Raw genomic sequence first — 24,404 nt, forward strand, 5'->3', positions numbered from 1 at the left:
ACACAATAACCCACTGGGCCATTATGCATAGGCTCACCAGCGTCAATATGGACACATATCTCACACAATGGATTGATACATAGATCAGGGATAGCACCCACATGGTCAGAATTGCAGGTGCCATGTCTGACTATACACCAGTCACACATGGCATCCCACACGGCTTGGTCCTGGGACCTCTCTTGTTCAGTATATATTTGTCTTACGTGCATGCTATCACAGGGGGAATATGGCTGAACATGTTTGCACTTGACTGCAAACTGGGTACCATGATCAACTCTCCAGCTGCCACATGCATACTCAATCAGGGTCTCATAGAGATGGATGACTGGTGCCTGAGCCATGGCCTGCAGCTAAATGCCATTAGTTGCATAGTCATTCCTTTTGGAAGTAACAACATGCCCACACATTACTACATAGGTAGTACTCCATTACATATGGTAGGAGTTGTTAGGGATTTGGGGACATGACTTGTTCGTACTGTCGCCTTTAACATTCACATTGCCAAAGTGGTTGGACACACCTTCTATGTGGGCCACCTTATCCCATATGGTTTCACATCTAGATCGAGTGAGGTCATTGTGCCCCTATACTCATCACATCCATGCTTGGTTACAATGCCACATTTAGGGTGTACCTTACCTGACACCTGCAGCAACTGTACTGGCCACGGAAGGTCCTCACCAAGCAGATCTAGGGACTCACACAGATGCCCTGCATAGTTCAGATGCAGTAACTCCAGCTCTACTCAGTCGCTTACCACCTACTCAGATATGATGTGTGCCTGTTGTTTACAGATATACCCAACCCAGAATTACTGGACATGCTCTACCTCAGGATATCCAACTCCCTTGGAGCTACACAATCCAGGGACGTATACTTCAGCACAGATGTTAATAGGACATTGTGGAGGGACAGATTCTTATCACAGAGGCTCCACTCACTACAGAATGTAATCCCAGTTATACATAGGCAGAGCCACCCACTGACCACCTACTGGAGACATCTTTATGACTGTATGGGTGATTGTATATTTACCCCTGGGATATCTTCTGTGTCCCTGCTACACAGAGGCACACTAGCCTAAACATACATGGGCTATCTTGTGTGACCTACTATTCACACACACAGTGTAGTAGTCTGACAGGGTCGCAAATGCCAAACACACTCTGGCTAGGCTTGTACATGCCCTAGGGCAGATAGTCTAGTATCGACCTCTGAACCTATGCTAATGTTCAAGATGCACAATGTTTATTGCTGATACTGTTTGCAGGTCTTTATCATCTTTGCTTTACCAGTTTCCATGAACAACTTCTGTATCTGCAGAACATATTTGATTATGACAGGGTTCCACTATATTATAGATGTGTCTGTTGTCATATAACTGTGTGCACAGGGCAGATTGCTGTATAGTGACAGGTTCCTGGGTTAACACATGCAACTGCCAGATATGCATGGCCCACTGCTGTACTCAGACAAGGCCTAAGTGTGTGAGCATGCCCAGTTCTGCCATTCCATGTTTTGTTGCCTGACATTTGTCTCATTTATTCAAGTGTGTAAGCATGCCCAGTGTGACCCTTCAGTATGTTACTATCTGAGGTCCAATACATTTGCTGACATGTGCGAACATGACCAATATTAACATTTATACTGTGTGTGTTGGAAGTCAGGTTCTGTTCTCACTGCAGGACTCACCTTTGTGTCATAACTCAACAAGGATTATGCTGTGCCTGCAGGGTTTCCATGGAATACTTTGCATAGACTTATCAACATTCCATCATACAGGTGGACCACTGCAATACTGTCATGGTTTAGTGGTTCAGTATTTTGGCTATAGTGCACAGTATCCTGGGTTCGACGCCCATCACTGCTTTATATTTTCATACTGAGCAGACCAGACTGCTTAAGGGCCTGTTAAGCAAATATGAGCATGTTGGATTTTGTTCAGCTATGCCCTACTTAGACCAGGCTTGTCCAACATTGCTCAATATTCACCAACATTGCTGGACGTTGCCCAATATTACTGAACATTGACCACAGTTGTGCTAGTTGGTGTGTGCGATTTTGTTTGCATATACTACATGGTGGTAATTGCTGTTTAGCACTGCTTTATATTGCTTAACACATGGCATTCAAGCCTTAGGTAGTGCTGCATGGCTGCCTATGTCGGATGCACATACTACACTCCCTGCACATGTTTGGAAGCAGGTAGTGTCAACTTAGGCATCCCTTTTACTTTATGTGCAAGTCGGAGAGAGGTATCATTTCCAGAGATCCTACTGAGCCAGTGTATGTGCTATGCGTTGCCTCTTTGCCAAGGCCAAAGCATACTGGGCATGCCTCCTTCTGCCTACTGGGGCAGGCTCAGGTTGTTCCTCCTCCGAGTCACGCTCTGCCTGTGATGGCCTTGGCAATGGTGGGGGACTGTTTGGCCCAGGCCTATGCTGGTCCTGCTGCAGCTGTTTTCGCAGGATCATATTATGTAGCATAGCACCTACCATGACAATTTGGGTACATGTAGTTGGTGAGTACTGCAAGGCTCCACCAGATGTGTCCAGGCACCGGAACCGTGACTTGAGCAGCCCAAACATATGCTCTATTACATTACGTGTTTGTGCGTGTGCCTCATTATGGCGTTCCTGTTCAAGTGTGTGTGCATTTCTGATGGGTGTCATCAGCCACGGCTCCAGTGCATAGCCAGCATCCCCCACTAGGTGACCATGTGGGATGTCCCCACTGGCAAATGTCTGGTACAGCTGTGTCAGATGCCAGATATGGGAATCATGGTAGCTTCCACGGCAGCCTGCACACACATTCAGTATTATGCCCTGTGCATCACACATGACCTGGCAGTTGATGGAGGTGAAGTCCTTGCGGTTGAAGTAGGCCCTACCCCGCTCACCGGCTGGTGCTTTGATGCATATGTGCGTGCAGTCTACTGCATCCACTACCTCAGGGTATTCTGCTATTTGCTGGAAGAGACGCATATTGCTGGCCAATACCTCATGGGAATTGGGGAAATATACATGATCACCGACATGTGCTGACATGGCATCCAGAAACTGGTGTAGTACCTTGGATGCTGATGCCTGTGATATCCCCATCATATCACCAGTTGGTCTCTGGAAGGTACCTGTTGCTAGTATTCTTAGGCCAACACATACTTTGGTTTCCACTGGGATGGGTTCCCCTCTGTTGGTACTGTGTGTGAGGTGTGGCCTGCACAGCTCAACAATTTGCTGCAGGAGGTCTCTGTCCACTCTATAGTGCTCCACTATCTCCAGCTCATGTAGCTCCTGGTAGGTTACCCTGGGCCTGTACACTCTTCTCCGTCTCCTCACTGTGGGATGTCCTGCAGCATTTCTATTGTCACCACCCTCAGCATGTTGCATATGTCGCCTTATAACAGCAATGGCAGCCCCTAACATTTCTTTGTCTCAGTAAAGCTTTTTCAGTTTTCACTTCTATTAGCTTATTGCAGTGTCTCTTGTGAGAAACATAATGGACTGTTGTTTGCAGAGTTTTAAGTGCTAGGCTGGGCTGGGCTAGTGTACTGCCTGTGTAATTGCCTGACTCTGATTGTTTTCACCTGCTAGCTCTGCTAGTATTCCCTGGTAGCTTCCTGCTATTTGTTGTGCTTCCTTTTTCCTTTCTGTTTCCTCAGGGGGGGAGCGCCGCGCACACAAGTGCAAATACGCGCACAGCTGCTAACACGCACGCACACATGCTTACACAGACTAAAATTTGCTTATTCGGGTTAAAACGCACGCACACCAGTGCAAACGTGCTTACAACTCCTTAAACAGCCTTATACATGCTTACTCTGGCTTAAACGCATGCACTCACGCCTACACGTGTGCACACTGTCTTACTTGGGTTTACATGCGGGCACACATGCGCATACCCGCTCAACAAGAAACTTTGGTGTTATCCACGGCATACACCTTCCATTTCTTGCCTTTCCCTAGCCTACCTGTTGACACACCTCTTTCCATGATGTATAAATGACAGCTGACACATGCCACTCTGCTTCAATGAGCTTCACTTCTTTCATACATACCCCCCTCATGATGTCACCTATCTTCTACTCTGTTACTCCCCATATCCTACTCCTACACTCCACTGACTGTCCTCATTTGCTATGTAAACTTGTAATTCACTATCCTAACACTCATTTACATAGGATTGCCTACTAATGCTTGGTTACATGTCTTTGACTGAGCTTCTCCCCTTAGCAACCGCTATTCGGTGGCCATGCTGTCTTCAGCCTGCCATTCCCTTGCACTTTACATTAACAATTTCTATAAATTCCACATTTGTGGGTTTTAATTTTTAGTATTCTGGGCTCTAGAGCGCAGCCTGTTTGCGCGGCACTGCGCTATGCTTAAACGTCGGAAATCAGTGAAAAAAAAATATTTTTATTTTTATATTGCATCAGGAAACATTTCCAATGGCCGTATATTTGGCCATTGGTATGCTTCCTGCACTGGATACAACCTTTATTTGGAGCTGTCACGGCTCCGTTTTGCTATTTGCAGAACGGTACTCAGTTGTCAACTGAATACATTTCTACAAATTACACTGTTCTTACTCGGACAGATACGGGTTTCCTGAATCGCAAATCTACCTCATTTGCATGCCTTTCGCCTGCAGTTGAGGTAATTTGCATATCCCTGCCCTGTCCATGTAAGAGCCATTTTAGGAGCTCTCTTACACGCCCCTACAGGCTGTTCCTGGATCGCTCGTCGGACATGATGGCTGCATGGAGTCTTGCTCTACTCTTAGACTCCGTGCAAGCCATTGTGAATCCGGCCCAGTGACATTAATATTAAACCCTGATATGCTAATTAAAGAATCATTAAATATTTTGTAAAAACTCATTTTGAAAATTTATGTCTCATTTGTGATGTCCATATAGTAGGTAACCATTGTGCCTGTAAATGTACTGTTTGTGGGATATTCTGTTCTGTCAGTGTTAATCTGTTTTGCTAGTATTTTTTTATTCATTGAGTTTAATGCCCCTAAATCTGTACCCATACCCCCTAAAAAGAGTATTGTATTAGGCTCTTTATTTTTTCAGCCAGTAATGTCAGGAGGGCATGAGATATTAAAATGTAATACTGTTTTTTGGTAGTTTTGCCCCACTACCGTACATATTGATGGCACCCTGATTACTTGATAAAACTTGGCTGTGGGATTATTAACAAAAAGGCAAGGATGTCTTTTAATGATTACTGAATTATTAATACAGACCAGTTTGTTTTTTCTTTTGTACCTTTATTTTTTCTCTTCTGCACTTCTGTTTACACAGTAAGTGTAAAACAGAAAGAGTGCCTTTCCCCCCTGTAGTATGCAGCATTTTATTGCAGTATTGTTTTGTAAAGATATAATTGCTTTACACTGTGAGAGCTGAACATATGCTTGACCTCTGGCTGTTTTTCAGACTGTGACACTCTGGTCTAAGGAAAGGTTTTTAACATAACATTTTGTCCCTCTGGACAAGAGAAATTACCTTGAGTTTTATTTGTAGTATTATGTACCCAGTAAAACTTTATATTAGTAATATTACGGTTGTATACTTGTTTTGCTGGAGTTTCTGCTATTTTTGGTGCTATTATACAATTACAAAAAATTGTAAAATATAAAAGTTTAACTAACAAATGTTTAAAACAGATACATTTACATTATCTACATTTGCTTTTGTCTGACTTTTATTTTTATGCATTTTAAACAGATGCACTTTAGGTGAAAAGAAAATACATGCATGTCACTCTTGTGACTTCATGTCTTTACTGCTTTTAATTACTCTCATTTCATTTTTATGCACTAGAACTCTTCTGTCTGTTTATGCTAACCATTTTCTAAATGTAGAGTAGAGAGTTATAAATTATTTTTGTCAGAATAGCTAACCACTGCTGCTTTAACCCTTTACTAACCAGATTCTTCTTGTCTTATAATTTTGCACGGACTGTCTGATATTTCTCAGTATCCTGTTCTGATGACTCTAAAGCTCTTATGCACATCTGAAAAAATGTTTTATATCTTGTCTAAACTTTCTGAACTCATGTTGTCTATCTTTTAGAAGTTTATTAAATTCTTCTGTCAGTTCATCATGAACCTCGTCCCTGTCCTTATCTGTTTTGTAGTGTGCAGTGGCTCTACTCCACTTTTGTCTAAAGGGTGTAACAAGATGTACAGGAGATTCTGTGAATAATTGATTTGACTGCTGTTGTAACTCTGAAATTAACGTTTCACATGTGATGACAAGACATAACTGTTTAACATCTGGAAATAATGCAAGTGTAAGATCCTTATCTGGTTGTTTACCATTAACAATGGTCTGAACTGTACTTTTATACATTGCACACAGAAAGCAGTTTTATATGACTTACATAATAAACATTTACTGTCATACCACAGATTTTTCTGTTTAAGATACCAGGCAAACGTAATCTATTTGTATAATTCCTGACTGTCAGCTTACCCTAATAAAGTTTTACATTTGCTACTATGCTGTTTATACAACCTATGTAGTCTGTTCAAAATGTTATTTGGTTGTTCTGACACATTAAGAATAAAACTTTGTTTACTACCCTGTCTGGCATCCATACTGCATGTAAATACAGAAAGGTTTCTTACCAATTTTATGTGGATTCAGATGGCCAGTCTGATAACCATAGATGGTCTGAAAACTTCTGTAGTTATTTAAAAAGCTGGTGAAATGAAGCTGAAAGTTGCAGATTTGAAACCTGGGAATTCACCATCCTGGAGAATTTATGGCATTGCTTACTTCCTGCAAGGCAGTCTCACTCCAGATCCAGACATCTGGGGAATTGTACTGCTGCAACTGTGGAAACTGAAGCGCTCCTATTCAGGACTCAATCACATATATAAATGTTAGTTACTGCACTTTCAGTGAAGTGACCTTATACAAGGCACCACTCCCCCTGTGTTTGAATACAGGCTAGGCTTGACACTGAAAAGTTAATGCAAACAGAAATGTACATGCATTTAAATGACTATATTTTTCTGCATATATTCTAGCAAACAGAAGTGTGCATGCACTGTTATATTTTACTACATATATATTCTAACAAACAGAAGTGTATATGCACTGTAATAAATGTCTAAATGTATATCTAACATAATAACAAAAAACAAGGGATGGATAATTGAGTTTGTAATAAGGACTGAAAAGGTGTTAAAAAAGCTTGCGAGCAGTTAAACAATTGAAATGCAAGGGATTTAGTGAGATAAACAAACAAGATCTTGGTAGTGACATTTGTTGAGTATGAAAATGTAATAAGTCAATGGAGAGAGAGAAACCTAGAACAAATAAAAAAAATGCTAGCCTGGTGGAAAATTGTTACTTATCATTTCAGAAAAAGAATTATTAGAAAAATAGCATATTTAATGGGACTATCTTTGTTTCCCACACAAATGGAAAAAGAGTCGTTAGAGAATGATCTAACTTAATTTGGGGCTCAAGGTCAAACACAGTGAGGAGAGGGATAATTCATAATAAAAATAAGACGGTTTGAATTTAAAAATTCTAATGGCATACATATCAATGATCAATTTATTTTGGGTAACAAGGAAGGTAAATGAAATACATATTTTGGGTAATGAGAGAAGTAAAAGAAAGACAAAAAGAAATGAGATGTAAGATGCTACATTACAAATATAAACATGTGTGGGAAGAAAATAAAGAGAAAGAAAATACGGAACAGGGTGGAAAAAAAGGAGTTTGAAAAAAAATGAAATTACGGAAGTTAAAAGTTAACAAAGTCAAAGAGAAAAGAAAAGAATGCTGTAATATGATTTTAGAATTGTTTTGGTCTACCCAAGGAGGGAATTAAAAGAGTATATAAAAAGGCAATAAAGGACAGAAGAAAATGTTTGATTTTTTTATGAAGTAAAAGAGTTTTTGTGGATAACTTTATTAGACAAGTTACCAGTGCAAGGAAATATGAAATGCAAGGTCCACGCTAGTTTAATCCAAAAAGCCAGGTGCTGCACGAACACATAAACACATAAACTCTTTTCTTCACCAAATTTCACAAATCACGTTTTCGTCCTAAAACCAAGGACTTCATCAGACATAATACAATTAATTTCCACAATATTAAATAGCATAAACAAGATGAATCAATTATCTTTGATCCAATGAAAACACTGCTTAAAATTCAAATTGACAAGTCACATCACAAAGCTAATAAATATTAATGCCTATCTCTTAAAGTGCTTGAGTGCTATACTTTACAGTTACCCTTATAATTCACTTATTTAATATGTAAAACAATTAAATAAACAAATAATGAATATTTAAAAAATCTTGTCCATAAAATTCATGCCTAAAATCTTATGTTTAAAATGATGAATATATCTACTAATTATGTTAGGAACAAAAAATGTTTGTGTGTATATTGCTGATGCCCTTTATACAACAATAATGGGTGAATTTGTGATACATAAACCCCCTCTAGTGTCCAAAGTTTTAACTACATTAAATTTTATTAGCTCTCAATTTGAGCAGTGGGGAGATGGTTAAAAATTCATTCATTCCTGGTTTAGTACTTGCATCGAGGTTCACCCTTGCATAAACATTTGGTTAATGTGTTCAACAACTGTGGTTTGGAGGTAATGAAATTAATTATTGAAGAGAATGAAAGTAAACAGTTTGAGCTGGGAAGGGAGATTGATGAACTAGATAAATGTATCAAAACTGATTTAATTTATGGTATTAAAGAAGAAAGGGATAAATATTTCAAAATAAGGAGAGATATAGATGGCAAATGTGAGGGAATAATACAGCGCAAGATAGGAAAGTTAAATAGGGACATCAATGAGTATGAGAGTAACACAAGTTACCCGAAACCTGTATATCAGGGTAATAATTTAAATGGTTTTAAAAGGAAATGGAACAATAACTATTATGAAAATAAAAGAATGTATGGTAGTAGGAAGGAATACAAATGGAAAGAGGAAGTATATGATATGGATTTTCCACCACTTGTGGGTAAGGAACCTATGGATACTGAAGCTCAAATTTATAGGGGAAATTGTCAGAGGAGGGGGGGGATATGAGGAAGGGGGAGATATTAGGAGACAATACCCCCTTACCTGATATAGATGTTCTTAAAAATGATATTAAAGGTGTTGACAATGTGAAATATACCTACTTGGATTTCAGTATTTATAATTTTAGTAATTTAACCTTAACAATTGAACATTTCTCCCTCCTCAGCAAAGGGCTGAAATATATACCCATGGTTAAAGGAGACTTTACACGAACTATTCTTGATGTGAAATTGTTTGTGAGGAAAATCAACCTATAAATAGAAATGGGAATGGAGCCCGGGCTAATTAGAAAATCGACATATAACCCCCCTTTATTACCGCAACTTAGAAATTTTGAAAATGTGTTGGTAGATGAAATTAGGAAAAAATATGACAAGGTCTGGTTCAACCACAATTTGAGTACAAAAGAGAAAGAAGTGTTATGTGAATTGAGTAATAATTGTTTAGTTAGAATTATGAAACCGGACAAAGGAGGGGGAATTGTCATTATGGATAAAATAATATATGATGGTAAAATGAATTCCATCTTGAGGAACGACAGTATATATTCTGTGGTCTCTTTAAATGAGGTTAATGTAGCCTACAAACAAATTGACAATTTACTCCAGGACTTGTTGATTGAAAAAGTGATTGAGATTAAAATATTAAAAATTTTTGGAAGTAAGTAAATCTAAAATTGCAACAATATTTGGAATACCAAAAATCCACAAGAATATGTGTGACCCCCCCCCCCACCTTAAACCAATAGTATCGGCAGAGGGTGCTAAAACTGTGCCTCTAGCCAAATTTGTGGATTACAAGACTAAACATATATGGGTCAACAACCACTTTATTCTTAAGGATTCCTGGGACTTCTTGAGTAAATTGAAACCAGAAATGTATAAAGAAGATATTCTCTTCATTACCATTGACATTATTAATTTATTTAGTTGTATCCCCCATTTAGAAGGGATGGATATGTTTGAGGAGAGTGTGTTTGGAGACAGAGTATTAAGTCAAGAGGATAATATAGCTAGTGTCGCATTTATGGACACAGTACTAAAGTATAATTTCATTATGTTTGAAGGTGAATATTACCAACAAAAATCTCAATATAGTCTTGTCAAATTGGGAAGATAAACACATTATTAACTCTGGGTTCAATAAATATTGGCTATTATATAATAGGTTCTTGGATGACATTGTGATTTTTTGGGGAGGGGGACATGCAAAATTCTTGGACTTTATTGAATACATTGGTCGAACAACAAATTTCCTGAAATTTACATATACTATAAGTACTGACATAGTTAGATACTTAGATATTGAAGTATATAAAAGTAATGGGAAATTTGAAAGTAAAGTATTCAGAAAAGAAACTTATGTTAATTCCTTTTTACACTACAATAGTGCTCACCCCTTACATAGTAAAAGAAATATTGTCAAGGGACAATTTGTAAGGGGTTCGAGGATGACTAGTTGTGATATTGACTTTTATAATGAATGTAAGTTACTGGAAAAAATGTTTTTGGAACGTGGATACCCCAAAATATTTGTGAAAAATATTAGGGAAGAAGTAAAAAGGGGTAGAAATGATAGGTTCAGTCCCATTATAGGTAGGGGAGGGGACGTTAATAATACTAATAATAGTATTTTAAATCCTCATAAGAATAAAAGTAATAATAATCAGGATTTATTTAAAAAAAGTTTAGTGGTGGAATACAATGCTTCCAATCAAAAATTGAAGGATATCCTGAACAAAGAATGGACAAAATTTTCTTCCTTCACTGATATGGATGAAATACCTAATATACAACCAAGAATAGTATACAAGAATTCTCGGAATTTAAGGAACATATTGGAAAGGAATGTTTGTATTAAATACAAACATGATAGGAATAAGTTTGGAACATACAAATGTGGTAGATGCCAGCAATGTCCATATCTTATCAATAAGGGGGAAATATATGTGGAGAGTAGGAAAAGATGGTTAAGGAGTAGTGGTTTTTACAACTGTGAAAGTAAAGGGGTGGTATACCTGGTTATTTGCCAAAAATGTCAGGCTTTTTATGTGGGCAAAACCGAAAGGTATTTAAAGAGAAGAATATATGAGCACACATATGACATCTAGAAAGGGAAACACACTAATGCACTTTTTAAACATTCGATTTGTTGTACAGGGTTTAAATTTGAGTTTTTTGTGTTGGATCAAATAAAACCTGACATAAGAGGTGGCCTTTGGGAGGAAATCTTAGAAAGTAAAGAACTTTGGTGGCAGGTGAACCTCGATGCAAGTACTAAACCAGGAATGAATGAATTTTTAACCATCTCCCCACTGCTCAAATTGAGAGCTAATAAAATTTAATGTAATTAAAACTTTGGGCACTAGAGGGGGTTTATGTATCACAAATTCACCCATTATTGTTGTATAAAGGGCATCAGCAATATACACACAAACATTTTTTGTTCCTAACATAATTAGTAGATATATTCATCATTTTAAACATAAGATTTTAGGCATGAATTTTATGGACAAGATTTTTTAAATATTCATTATTTGTTTATTTAATTGTTTTACATATTAAATAAGTGAATTATAAGGGTAACTGTAAAGTATAGCACTCAAGCACTTTAAGAGATAGGCATTAATATTTATTAGCTTTGTGATGTGACTTGTCAATTTGAATTTTAAGCAGTGTTTTCTTTGGATCAAAGATAATTGATTCATCTTGTTTATGCTATTTAATATTGTGGAAATTAATTGTATTATGTCTGATGAAGTCCTTGGTTTTAGGACGAAAACGCGATTTGTGAAATTTGGTGAAAAAAAGCGTTTATGTGTTTATGTGTTCATGCAGCACCTGGATTTTTGGATTAAACTAGCGTGGATTTTACGATTCTGTGGTCCTTGGCATTCTTTTTGGATTTATTGGTTTGGTGTTGAATTGCCACTCATTTTTGTTCATGAAATGCAAGGTGATATAGGCAAGAAAATGGACTGACTGTAGTCAAGAAAAAACAGCAAAACATTTTTTGGATTGCAAAAAGAATAAAGAATTTGGGGAAAAGTTTAAAATTAATATATATGGGAAGGTTTTAATACATAAACATGAATATTATATCATATGGAAAGTATGAGAAAGTAAAGAAACGTGATATTGATAAATGGGATAAACTACTGTTTGTGACAATATGGGTACTATGGAAAAAAATGTGAGAATTTGTTATATAAAAATGAAAATTATATTTTAGCTGAAATAAGATGGTTATGGAAGAAAGGGTGAGGCTAGAAGGTAAATATCAAAGAAAAAATAGTCAAATAAAACTGTTTAGTTAAGTTCTTTTGTATAGATAACTTGTCCTTTTGTGTTGATAACTAGTAAATAATTTTAAGTATAAATGCAAAAATTATAGATAAGTATGTAAATAATTGATTTCATTGTTATATGATATAAAATAAATGTAAATGTTAATAAAGAACCCCCACTATGTTTGATAGGTGCCATGGGATCTTTTGCATCCATCTGAGCTACCACCATCTCAGACAGATGGGATCTCAGTTCGATGTCTCTTCTTAAGGACTGTACACTCATCCCCGAATGCTGCAGTGAAGTGTTAGCATTGGTAAAATGAATCCAAGTAGCCAGTGTGGAGGTAGTACTATGGCCTTCTAATCTTTGAACATCAAAGGCAAGTGTGCTACCCATCAAGCAGCTTACATTGCATGAACTTTGCCTTGTGTAGTGCTAGTACGCTGTAAATAGTAGCTGTAACAACAGTATTCAGTCAGTTTTCAAGTAGCCTACAGTTTTATTTCAGCATCTCTGAGTGGACATATCTGCATTGGTGACAAATGTATCAGTCTTATTTGTGGTGTGGATACTGAATATTGTTCTTTAGGGGTTTAGAACTATAGCTGACCACTGTCACTGGCACAGGTGAGGTGCATTAGTGTCATTCAATAATTCAAAGTGTGATGCACAGTTGGTTTGCTGATGCTGACTTTATCATTTTACAGTGGCCATATTGTCTTACTATGTCTGTACTGCTGTTGTTTTTCAGTCACTGTGACAGTCTGCTTTGCTGAGAGTCTTACACATTATGCATAGCTTGATTATGGAGAAGATGTAAACATTCTCTGATATCATTTCAAGACAGTCTTGTGTACTTCTGGTGTCCTGCTAACTAATGGTCATGGTTATGCTCAGAGTAAACAGAAAAGCACTAGCCACCTTGCAGAATATGACCTAAATGCTGTTATTTGTTTTCCATTCTCCAAACAGTGCATTTTACATCTGTGTGCCTGCAAAGAAAAAAAAAACAAGGTTAATTAAACGTATTCGCTGTTAAAATATTAACATTAAACATGTAGACTTCATGCTGTCAGGTTTATTTTCTTCCAAATAATAAATGCACTGTCAACAGTCAACAAAACAAGGAAAGCATGACTTCCAAGATGGCTGCACATTGAGTAACAGTTTAATTTTAGCCAGTGTAAAAATAAAAGCTCAGAAAAGAGAGCCAATGAATTTGTATTTTTGTATAAATTTCAGTTACTGCCTGGATGCCAGCAATGATGAAACTTAGAGCACTTGAAAGGAAATCAACTACAAAAAGTGAGGAGGAAACGCTGGGCGCAAAGAATCCCGAAGCTGTTCAGCAAATCAGTTCACGCTTTGGTAAGAGAGATGACTTCCAGTAATCTAGAGGAAAAAAAAAGTCAAACATGCTCAGAGCTGATTAAAATAAATGAAATATTGAAGGACTATACCAAATCAAATAACAAAAGGCTGGAAAAATTGAAGAAACTTCAAGCAGATATTCAGATAATAAGACTGCAAAAAAAATCAGAGGTTGAAATAAAGAAAAGGCTAGCTGAGTATGAGACTGCTCAAGAAGAGATGTTACAAAAAATGGTACAATTAGAGGACAGAGCATGTAGGGAAATCCTGAGATTTTCCTTCTGTACCAGAGAATCTGGAAGGAACCACCTGTATTAATTTTAACAAAGCACAAATAAGCAACTGGACTGGTATTCCACAGCAAAAGTTGTTAATTGAAATAAAACATTGTCTGTATGCTTCAAACCTGGCCATGAGAAAGAAACCTACACCTTTAATAGTAAAGATGCAATCCTACCAGCAGAAGGAGTTGATTCTGATAAAACTGTGGCAGAAGGACAAGGTACTAAAAGTGGGAGACAGTATATTGTTTGTGGGAAATGATTGCTCACTATACACTAGGCAAAAGAGGAGCAAATTTATTCCACTAGTCAAAGAATGCTGAGAAGCAGGCATGATATGCAAACTGGTGTGTCCAGCTATCTTCAGAATATTCTTTCCTGGAGGGTCAAAATCATTTTTGATGCAGAACATGCTAAGGATAGAATACAAATTTTTGTCCAACAAAAAGTGAGCTATGGAACAGAAGGAGATTCTGCTTCTTGTTCTTCTGGTAATAAAGACCACATAGAGACTGTGCCAGTGAAACCTTTTTCAGTGTTTCAATGGAAAATGTTTGAGAGAAGGAAAAAAGTACAAGAGTTGACTAGAAGAATCGAGAGTACATTGGAAATGAAGCAGAGACTGGATTTGGGAGATGGAGATAAACAGGAATAAAACCAGCAACTCTGAAAATGACAAAGAAATGTGGTATTATAAAGCATTATTTATATTCGTGAAACATGACAGAACAAGAAAATCAGTCAATTTTGGACTTTTTTGAGCTTGTTAAACCTGTAGAGGACTCCAAAGCAAATGTCCTACTTCATGTCATTAATGTTTGGAGGAACACTTAGGAGAGGGGAAAGGAAGGAAAGAGTCAACTGTAAGTAAAACAGACTTTTGTTCTTAACAGTAAAAATTGTATAGTGCATGATATCTGCATGCTATAAAATAAAGTTTTCTCAGTTATTTTTCAAGTGTAATGGGGATACTAAAGTAAACAGGTGCCCCTGTTTTTTTCTTCTTCTTTACACGTTCTCCTTGTTCAGTTTTAAGAAATGTAGGCATTGCAATGTAAAAAAAAGAAAGAAAAGTCTGTTCAAAAGAGTATGATACAAGACAAAATTATATGTTTTTTTCTCATTCTTGCATGGGGAATGACTGGATTAAGACTCTTGGGTTTATCTAGTAACAATTTTTAAGAGAAAGCAAATCAATAAAAAATATAACTTCCCTTTAAGGTTAACCCAAGTTTGTGAGTTTGGCTGTCAGTTTGGGGTAATTGCTCCCATGAGGAAGGTAAAACTTCAGTACTTGAAGATATACATACTTTTGTGTGTTAATAGCTTTCTGGGGAGCATTGGGGTGTATTTTTTGTTTGTTTGTTTGTTTGTTTGTTTGAGGGCTTTCAATAAAACAAAATGTTTTGTAAGATGTTACATAGCATCAAATGGCTATGACAAGAAACAACTGTATAAAAGCTCAACCTGCCAAACATTAGTATGTGCACATAACACGAAAGCTGGAACTAGATACTTAACAAAAAGCTGTTATAAATATAAGGTGGGAATAATACGTTTTTAACATAATGACCCTTTTCATATTATCTTTAAATTTTAATGGTCTCACAGATCTATACAAAAAAGAAAGTGTAGTAAACTATATTAAACATATTGAGTGCAAATAGTTATGCTACACCAGACACATTTGGAAAGAACTGAACATGTGCATTTGATAAAGAAAGGTTTTAAGGCAGTTATCCAGTAGGATACCGGGGACAAAGGAAAAGAGGAGTGCTTATATTAATTGCAAGAGGAGCTCTAATAGTGATAGAAGAGGACAAAAAAGATAATAATGTTAGATTTGTAGTACTAAGCGGCTACTGGCAAGGGCAGAGGATTACACTGTCATGTATTTGTGTTCCACATAAAACTGCTATAATGGAGATTAAGAAAATTCTGGGAGAAATAATCAGTTTTCAGCAGGGAATATTACTTATAGCTGGGGACTGGAATTTGATTTGCAGCAGGGAAGATGTGTCTGGGGAGTCCCAGAAGGGAAAATATAACAAAAGGGGGTAGATTTTTGAAGAAATGCATGAACATATTTGCATGGAAGATGTGAATTCAGTAGAAAACAAACCAGATACCGTGCAAATGCAGTCAACAGCAAACACAACAAATTAAGCACAAGAAAAAAGCCAGACTGACAATGCCAAAGGAAGCAATAAAACTAATTTGTTTAATAGAAATCCATAAAGCATTCAGGTGAAACCCATCTTCAGTGTGATATAAGTAACAACTATAATACAGCTCATTATATGCAAACTAAAAGACATAGCGAAACAATCACAACAACTAAACAATTGGAGATACATATTAAGCATGCCTATTAAACTTTTACAACTTACTGTATGAATATAAAACCATTAAGCAGCCTCTTCAGAAATATTTCCTCCCTTTTTGAAAAATAATCATCACTGATCTAAAAAATGTTTCCTTAACCTTCTGTATGTGTATATCAAAAAGAGTTTATAGAAGCAGTTGCATGTATAAAAAAGCATTTCCGTATACATATATGCTTAATACGTATCTCCAATTGTTTAATTGTTGTACCGCTGTGAGTATGTGATTGGTTAGCTATGTTTTCAGTTTGTATATAATGAGCTATATTGTAGTTGTTACTTATATCACACTGAAGAAGGTTTCCCCCCGAAAGAGATGTGAATTCAGTAGCAGGAGTTTGGAGTGAATTTACATATTATTCTCCAAGATACGAAAACTGGGCTATGCCAGACAGAACTTAACATTTCACAGGAACATGGGCATTTAATAGAATGTTTTGATATGCATTCAATAACTATTATCAGATCACAAGTCAATAATAACTAAAATAAAAATACGGGATAATGAAATAAAAATAAGATACTGGCACTTTCCCTCCTAGTGGAAATTATTCGGGAGTTATTACAGAAGAAGCAAATTTCTTCTGAAAATGTAGCTAGGGAGTGAGATAATATTAAAGTGGAGTTTAAAAATAGGATGGAAATAAAAAAAGAGTGATGTGGTTAAGAAGCAACAACAGTTATTTAGATGGATAAATGTTAAAGTATTGCAGAATAGGGAGAATCTCACAGAACTCCTGCAGAATTCTAAGCAGAAAATAAAGGATTACCTTGATAATATGCATGAGTTTAGAAAGACTGTAACTGTTTTTTTGAAAATAATGCCAGAGCACAAAACCTTTTAGCGCAATGACACAGGCAACAGAAAGTAGAAAGGATTATCACTAACCTTAGGGAGCCTATAACAAGGAAGATAACAAGCGATCATGTAGAGGTACTAGAAATATTTTGGAAATTTTATAAAAGTCTTGTTAAAGCACAGAGATATGGAAATCAAGGAAAAGTACAAATGGAAATTATGTAAGAATTAAATATGCCAAGGTTAGAGGTAGATCAGACTCAATTACTAATAGGATAGGAGGAGATGAGATAAAAATGGTGACGTATAACCAATCAACAGGAAAGTCCCCAAGAATAGATGGTATCCCTGTGGAAGTTTTGAAGCTAGGAGGAAAAGACTTATAAAGATCTAGAATGTTTTGTTTAGCAGTATTTTAAGAGGAAAAGAACCACCAACATCTTGGAAAAAAGCTGTGATGGCTGTAATACCTAAAGAGTGTAAAGACCCATTAGATCCAGCTTCAAAGAGGCCCATTTCAATCCTAAACCATGATTATGTTTATGTCTATAGTGTTTATGTTTTTTGTGTTTTGTGTGTATAATGGCTAAAAGAGTGGCAAATGTAATACCAAAATTGATAGATGTGGATAAATGTGTTTTTTTGGAGGGGAAGACAAATATTTGACAACATTAACAGAACACTGATGATCCAGAGTGAAGCTGAATGTAAGAAAATACCACTGTTATTGGTGGGTCTTGATGCAGAGAAAGCATTTGACAGAGTAAGCTGGGAGTTTATGAGCAGGGCAATGGAAGCATTTGCATTCCTTGATAAAATTATAAGGTTGATTAGGTGGATATATGAGGGATCAGAGATGAAAATTAAAGTGGGTGGTTTCTCTCTGTCAATTTCTGTTTGAGAAGAAGAACCAGGCAGGGGTGTCCTCTTTCCCCTTTTTTATTTGTTCTATACTTAAAACCATTGGCAAACAAATTAAAATACAAAGAAATTCAAGAATATAATTGGTATGGTAGTCAAGAAAAGCTGGGTCTATTTGCAGATGATATTATTTTATACCTGATAAAACCAGAAAAGGACAATTCAGTGTTGTGGAACAATTTGATGCTGTTACACATGTTTTTGGGATAGAAAATGAATGACGCTAAAACAAAGGCAATAGCTGTAAATTATGTACCCACACACAAATTGGTTCAGCAATATCCATATTTATGGGGCATGATAAAATTAAGTACTTAGGAATATGGATTAAAAATGACTCTGGTGTGTCAGCTAGGGATACGTGGGAAGAGACTAAACAAAAGATAATACAAAAACTGAGAAATTGGAAGCTCTATATATGGATATGGATAGCAAGATACAAGCAGATAAAATGTTTTATACACAGGTCAGGCATACTTTTATCAACCAAAGGAGAAGTTGTGGATAGCAGTTAATAAAAACCTAAAGGATTTTAACTGGGAGGGGAAGAAGGCAAGACTCAAGTGGGATAAAACGATTCTACCAACAGAACAAGGCAGATTGTGATTACCCAATTTGAAGGGGTATTTCAAAGCTACACAGTTAAGGCTCCTATACATAGCACAAGCAGAAACCTATAATTCAAAGTGGAAAGGGATGATGATGAAATGGGGGGAAGATCAAGAAAAAGGAGAGATTTGGATTTTGGATGCAGATCCTTAAGGAGAATAACAATAATCATGCAAAATATTATGTTCATAAAGTAGCAGAAAATATTCTAAGAATGAAGCCAACACGAGAATGGAGAAAGGAGATTCTGCCAATAGGGGTGACTGCAATGAGTGCTACAGACAATAGGCAAGAGGGGGCTGGAATTTATTGGAGGAAAATGGCAAAGGAACCAGGGTATTGGGAGCAAATAACTAGAGAGGGAACGATGACAGAATGGGAAGACGCCAAGAATTTATTTGGACTGCAGGTTAGAGATTGCCTTCTCTATCGAGGATTGATATCAGAGTATAGTCAAAGAGAAAGAAATAGGGGGATCCTAAGTGAAAGACCAGCACTGGTAGAGCTGTTAGTAGAATCTAGAACAGAAGCTGCTGTTAAAAAATGAATAATTATTAGAGCATAAACAATATTGCATGATAACTATAAGAATCAATCAGAGGAGGTTAGAAAGAACTGGGAAGAGAGACTGGATAAGCAATTCACAAAGAAACAATAGGGGGTATATTTATGTCTCCCTAATATGAAACAAAGTCTAGAAGATTTAGGATCTTTGCTTTTAAGTATTTACATAGGTATTTTATACCCCAAGGAGACTCCAAATAATTCTTTCTCAAGTAGGCAGCAGATGTTGGAGGTGTGATGGGGAAGAAAGAGGTAACTGGGAACATATTTTCTGGGAGTGCTATGAGTTGGCAGACTTTAAAGATTCTCTGTGGACTGCTGTTAGAGATACTGGGTGAACAAACTAGTGTAGCTAAGGAAATGATTTTTGAGCTATAATACAGAATTGTAGTTGTCGAGACATAGTAAGGCCTTGCTGAGTCTAATTATGGAGGCTGTCAAAAAAGGATTATTAGAAAATGGAAATCAAAGTCCAAAACAATTTTATTAGAAATAGTGAATATAGTAACAGAGATAAAACAACTGGAATTGGGATCTTTAGAAAAGGGTAGAAGCAAATTACATAGGAAAAATGGGAATTGTGGGAGCAATACATACAGAGAAGGAAAAAGATTTAAAAGAAGGCAGGATTTGAATGAGCTATGTAATGTTTGACTGACAATGATTGGATAGATTATAAGTGATGTATAATGTTTGCAGCTACAATTATGCCAATAAGGTTTGTTTCATTTATATGAATGTATGACTGCCTATGTCATTCATGATAATTCAATAAGGATGTTTCTTTTTAAAAATTAATAGGTAATGGGGATGTTCTCAGGTATGTTTTTTCGAGGATTTTCATTAAAACAAAGTCTTGTAAGATGTGACATAGGTTCAAGTAGCTATGACAAGAAACAACTGCATAAAAGATCAATCTGCTAAACACTAGTGTATGCATGTAACACAAAAGCTGAATTAAACAAAAGCCATTACACATAACAGAAGTAATAATAAATTTGTCATAATGGCAGCACTTTCCATATTATCTTTGAATGTGCATGGTCTCACAGGTATATACAAAAAAGAAAGAGTAGTGAACTGTATTAAAAGGTGCAGAGTGCAAATAGTTCTGCTACAGGAGACACATTTGGAAAGAACTGAGCATGTAAATTTGATAAAGAAAGATTTCAGTGTGGTTATTCAGTAGGAGATCTGAGACAAAGCACAAGGGGACTACTGACATTAATTGCTAGAGGAGCTCCATTAGTGATAGAAGAGAAAGAAGTTAATGTCGATTTGTAGTACTAAGGGACTACTTGCGAGGAAGGAGGATTATGCTGGCATGTATTCCACCTAAATCTGCTACAATGGCACTTAAAAAATTCTGGGAGAAATAATCAACTTTCAGCAAGGAATATTACTTACAGGTGGGGACTGGGATCTGATTTGCAACAATGAGGATGTATATGGGGGCCTAGAATGGAAAGTATAATAGAAGATGGTAGATTTTTGAAGAAAGTTATGAAAATATTTGGTATGGAATATGTGAATTCAGTAGTAGGAGCACAGAGTGAATTTACATATTATTCCCTAAGGTACAAAAACTGGGTTAGGCTAAAAAGAAATTATATTTCACAGGAACAAGTGCATTTAATTGATAGTTTTGATATGCATCTAGTAACTATTTCAGATCCCACACTAATAATAACTAAAATGAAAATTTAGGGCAATGAAATAAAAATGAGTCACTGACACTTCCCCACCAATCTGTTAAACAGGGAAGAATTTAAGGAATAGGTAGTGGAAATTATTCTGGAGTTATTAGGGAAGATAGAAATTTCTTCAGAAAACACAGCTGGGGAGTGGGATAAAATAAAAGTGGGTTTAAAAATAGGGTAGAACTAAAATAAAAGGAGATATGTTACAAAGTAACAAATTATTTATAGGGACTGACAAAGGTTAAACTATTGCAGAATAAGGGGAATCTCACAGATCAAGAAGTGGCACAACTGCAGGGTGCTAAAGAGAAAATAAGGGAGTACCTGGATAATATACATAATTTTAGAAAGATTGCTGTTAACTGTTTTTGATAATAACCCCATAACACAAAAGATTTTAGCACAATGGCTCAGAGAACAGAAAGTAGAAAGGGTTGTTGTCAAGCTTAGACAGCCTATAGCATGGAAAATAACCAGAGATCCTGTAGAGGTATTAGAAATATTTTGGGAATCTTATGAAAATATGTATAAAGCAGAGAAATGTGGAAATCAAGAAAAAGTAGAAAAGGAAATGTTTATGGAAACATTAAATGTGAGGGAGATGATGCTCAATTACTAACACAATAGGACGAGATGAAATAAAAATAGTCATGTATAACCAATCTACAGGAAAGTCTCCAGGAACAGATGGTATTCCTGTGGAAGTTTGGAAGCTAGGAGGGAAGAAAGTGATAAATATCTGGAAGGTTCTGTTTAGCAGTATTTTAAAAGGAGAAGCACCAACATCCTGGAATAAAGTTGTGGTGGCTGTGATACCCAACGATGATAACGACCCATCAGATCCAGCTTGAAAAAGGCCCATTTCAGTTCTACGCCAAGATGATAAAGTGTTTATATCTGCAGTGCTAAAAGAATTGCAAAGGCAATACTAAAACTGATAGATATGGATCAATGTGGTTTTGTGGAAGACAGACAAACATTTGAAAAGAAGGACAATGATTATCCGAAGGAAGCAAAATGTAAGAAAATATCATTGTTGTTGGTGGGTCTTGATGCGGAGAAAGCATTTGACAGAGTAAGCTGGCATTTAATGAATAGGAACTTCACAATAGCGTGTCAGCAACTGAGAAATTAAAAGCAAGTAAACGCTAAAAATGTTGGATCCCTTGGAAGAAATACGGACCAGCTAGCTATAATACCACAGGTTTAATCACAGAATATATTACTACAGATTATATACTTATATCACATTGTTGATTTTAGATACATTTTTGTAACGGTAATAGATAAATTGACCATCACAACTGATAAACACTCCACTCCGAAAATTCAAAATAAATATAATCCAAGCTGACAAGAATGGAGTGTGGCAGGAAAAAACAAAAATATTCTGATAATCAATAAAAATACTCTTTATTCACAACAGTCCAGACAGATAAGCGCTTTCGCTGAAAAGCATCATCAGATCTTAAAACATCTCAGCCCAATACTAAATCTTTATATATATATATATATATATATATATATATATATATATATATATATATATATATACAGGTTTAAAAATCTCATACCCAATCGGACCTTAAAATCAATTAACTCCCTTAAAGCTATATGACATTTATGGTAGGTATCATGACAGTATCTATACAAAATTATTATAGTATTGATAGAACTTCTCAACAAAGTTTTCTAAAAAGTATATAAAAAATTATATTGTCATATTACATATAACAGAAAAATAAAAAATATATAATAATAACTTCGATTATAAAAGCTAGCTGTCCTGCTTCTCATGTGTTAAACAATAAAAAAGTTTTAATTAAACAAATATGTAACATGAATATCTAATAGACCTTTATGTGCTACTTGCCCAAGTGCCCAAGGAGTGGCGTACGGCAACTGTGGTCCCACTCCACAAAGGCGGTGCCTCTACGGACCCTGGTAATTAGCGCCCCATAAGCTTAACAAGTCTAGTCTGCAAAGCTATGGAGAGGATCATAATGGAGCTCATAAACAAAGATATAGGGGACTTGCAGACATTGGACCCGACCCAGTTTGGCTTCATCAAGAGCAGATCATGCCTTTTGAACTTGGTCGACTTCTTCGAAACAGTCACCAAGGCCATTGATGAGGGAAAGGCAGTCCATACAGCCTACCTTGACCTTGCAAAGGCTTTCGACACAATACCCCACTCGGGTATTGTAGAAAAACTTACCAGCTTAAATGTAAACCCATATGTCACAAGATGGGTTGCAAACTGGCTTAAGGACAGAACCCACAGGGTTAGAGTTGCTGGCGCTATGTCAGACTCCAAGCCGGTCACAAGTGGTGTCCCACAGGGCTCGGTCCTTGGCCCCTATTGTTCGGCATCTACTTCTCAGAAGTACAGGCCAACATGGGAGGACTTTGGCTGACAAAGTTTGCAGACGACTGCAAACTGGGCGCCATAGTGGAAAGTGCATCGGACACGGATATCCTTCAGAAGGGACTCACGGAAACAGATAGCTGGTGCCAGAGCCATGGCCTGAAGTTAAATGCCAAAAAATGTATAGTCATACCCTTCGGGGAAAACAAGGTAACCCTAAGCTACCATATAGGTGGCAATCCACTAAGCACAGAAGAGGTTATCAGGGACCTGGGGACCCAGGTTGACAGTGGCCTTTCTTTTGACACTCACATTGCTAAAGTGGTTAGAAAGACCTTCTACATTGCCCACCTGATCATGAAGGGATTCACATCCAGATCTAGTGAGGTCATTGTTCCCATGTACTCTTCACTTATCAGACCAATGATCGAGTACAATGCCCCATTCGGGATGTATCTCACCCGACATCTGCAGCAATTGGAGAGACCCCAAAAGTTCCTCACCAAAAGGATAAAGGGACTCCAAAATCTGTCATATACTGCCAGATTGAAGAAATTCCAGCTCTATTCAGTCGCATACCGTCTGCTCAGAGGTGACATGTGCCTGACATACAAGGCCATGTCCAACCCGGAATTAATGGACATGCTCCACCTCAAAAAATCCAAATCCAACAAAACCACTAGAGCAAGCGACTTAAACCTTAGCACGGATATAAATAGGACGTGCTGGAGGGATAGATTTATCACTCAGAGACTCCCTATGCTGTGGAATAAAATCCCGGTCCATGTGAGGCAGAGCACCTCGCTGGCTCTGTTCAAGAGAAATCTTGACCTGTGGATGGGAGATCGTAGTTTTACCCCGGGAATCATCTCTGTGTCACTGCTGGACAGAGGCAAAACAAACTAATGGGTACAGTATTTTTTCATATAAGGGGTGGCGTAAGCCACAAATCTTTGGGCTAGGCTTATAAATGAATTAGGGCAGATAGCCTAGTATAAACCTATGAACCTATGAACTTGCTAGTTGACATATTACA

General features: G+C 36.8%; 1 protein-coding gene across 1 annotated transcript in view; it reads left to right on the forward strand.

The window, feature by feature from the left end:
* The first annotated feature begins 8,643 nt into the window (after positions 1-8,643).
* PPM1M (protein phosphatase, Mg2+/Mn2+ dependent 1M) overlaps positions 8,644-24,404 on the forward strand; it is a 484,662-nt gene continuing 468,901 nt past the window's right edge. The window contains exons 1-2 of the mRNA XM_044078507.1: positions 8,644-9,019; positions 13,614-13,739. Coding sequence (XP_043934442.1) covers positions 8,644-9,019; positions 13,614-13,739 — 502 coding nt within the window. The remainder of the gene's footprint in view (positions 9,020-13,613; positions 13,740-24,404) is intronic.

This window comes from Protopterus annectens, chromosome 7.part1, assembly GCF_019279795.1.
Source record: "Protopterus annectens isolate FY-2018-M chromosome 7.part1, PAN1.0, whole genome shotgun sequence".
Classification (NCBI taxonomy): domain Eukaryota; kingdom Metazoa; phylum Chordata; order Ceratodontiformes; family Protopteridae; genus Protopterus; species Protopterus annectens.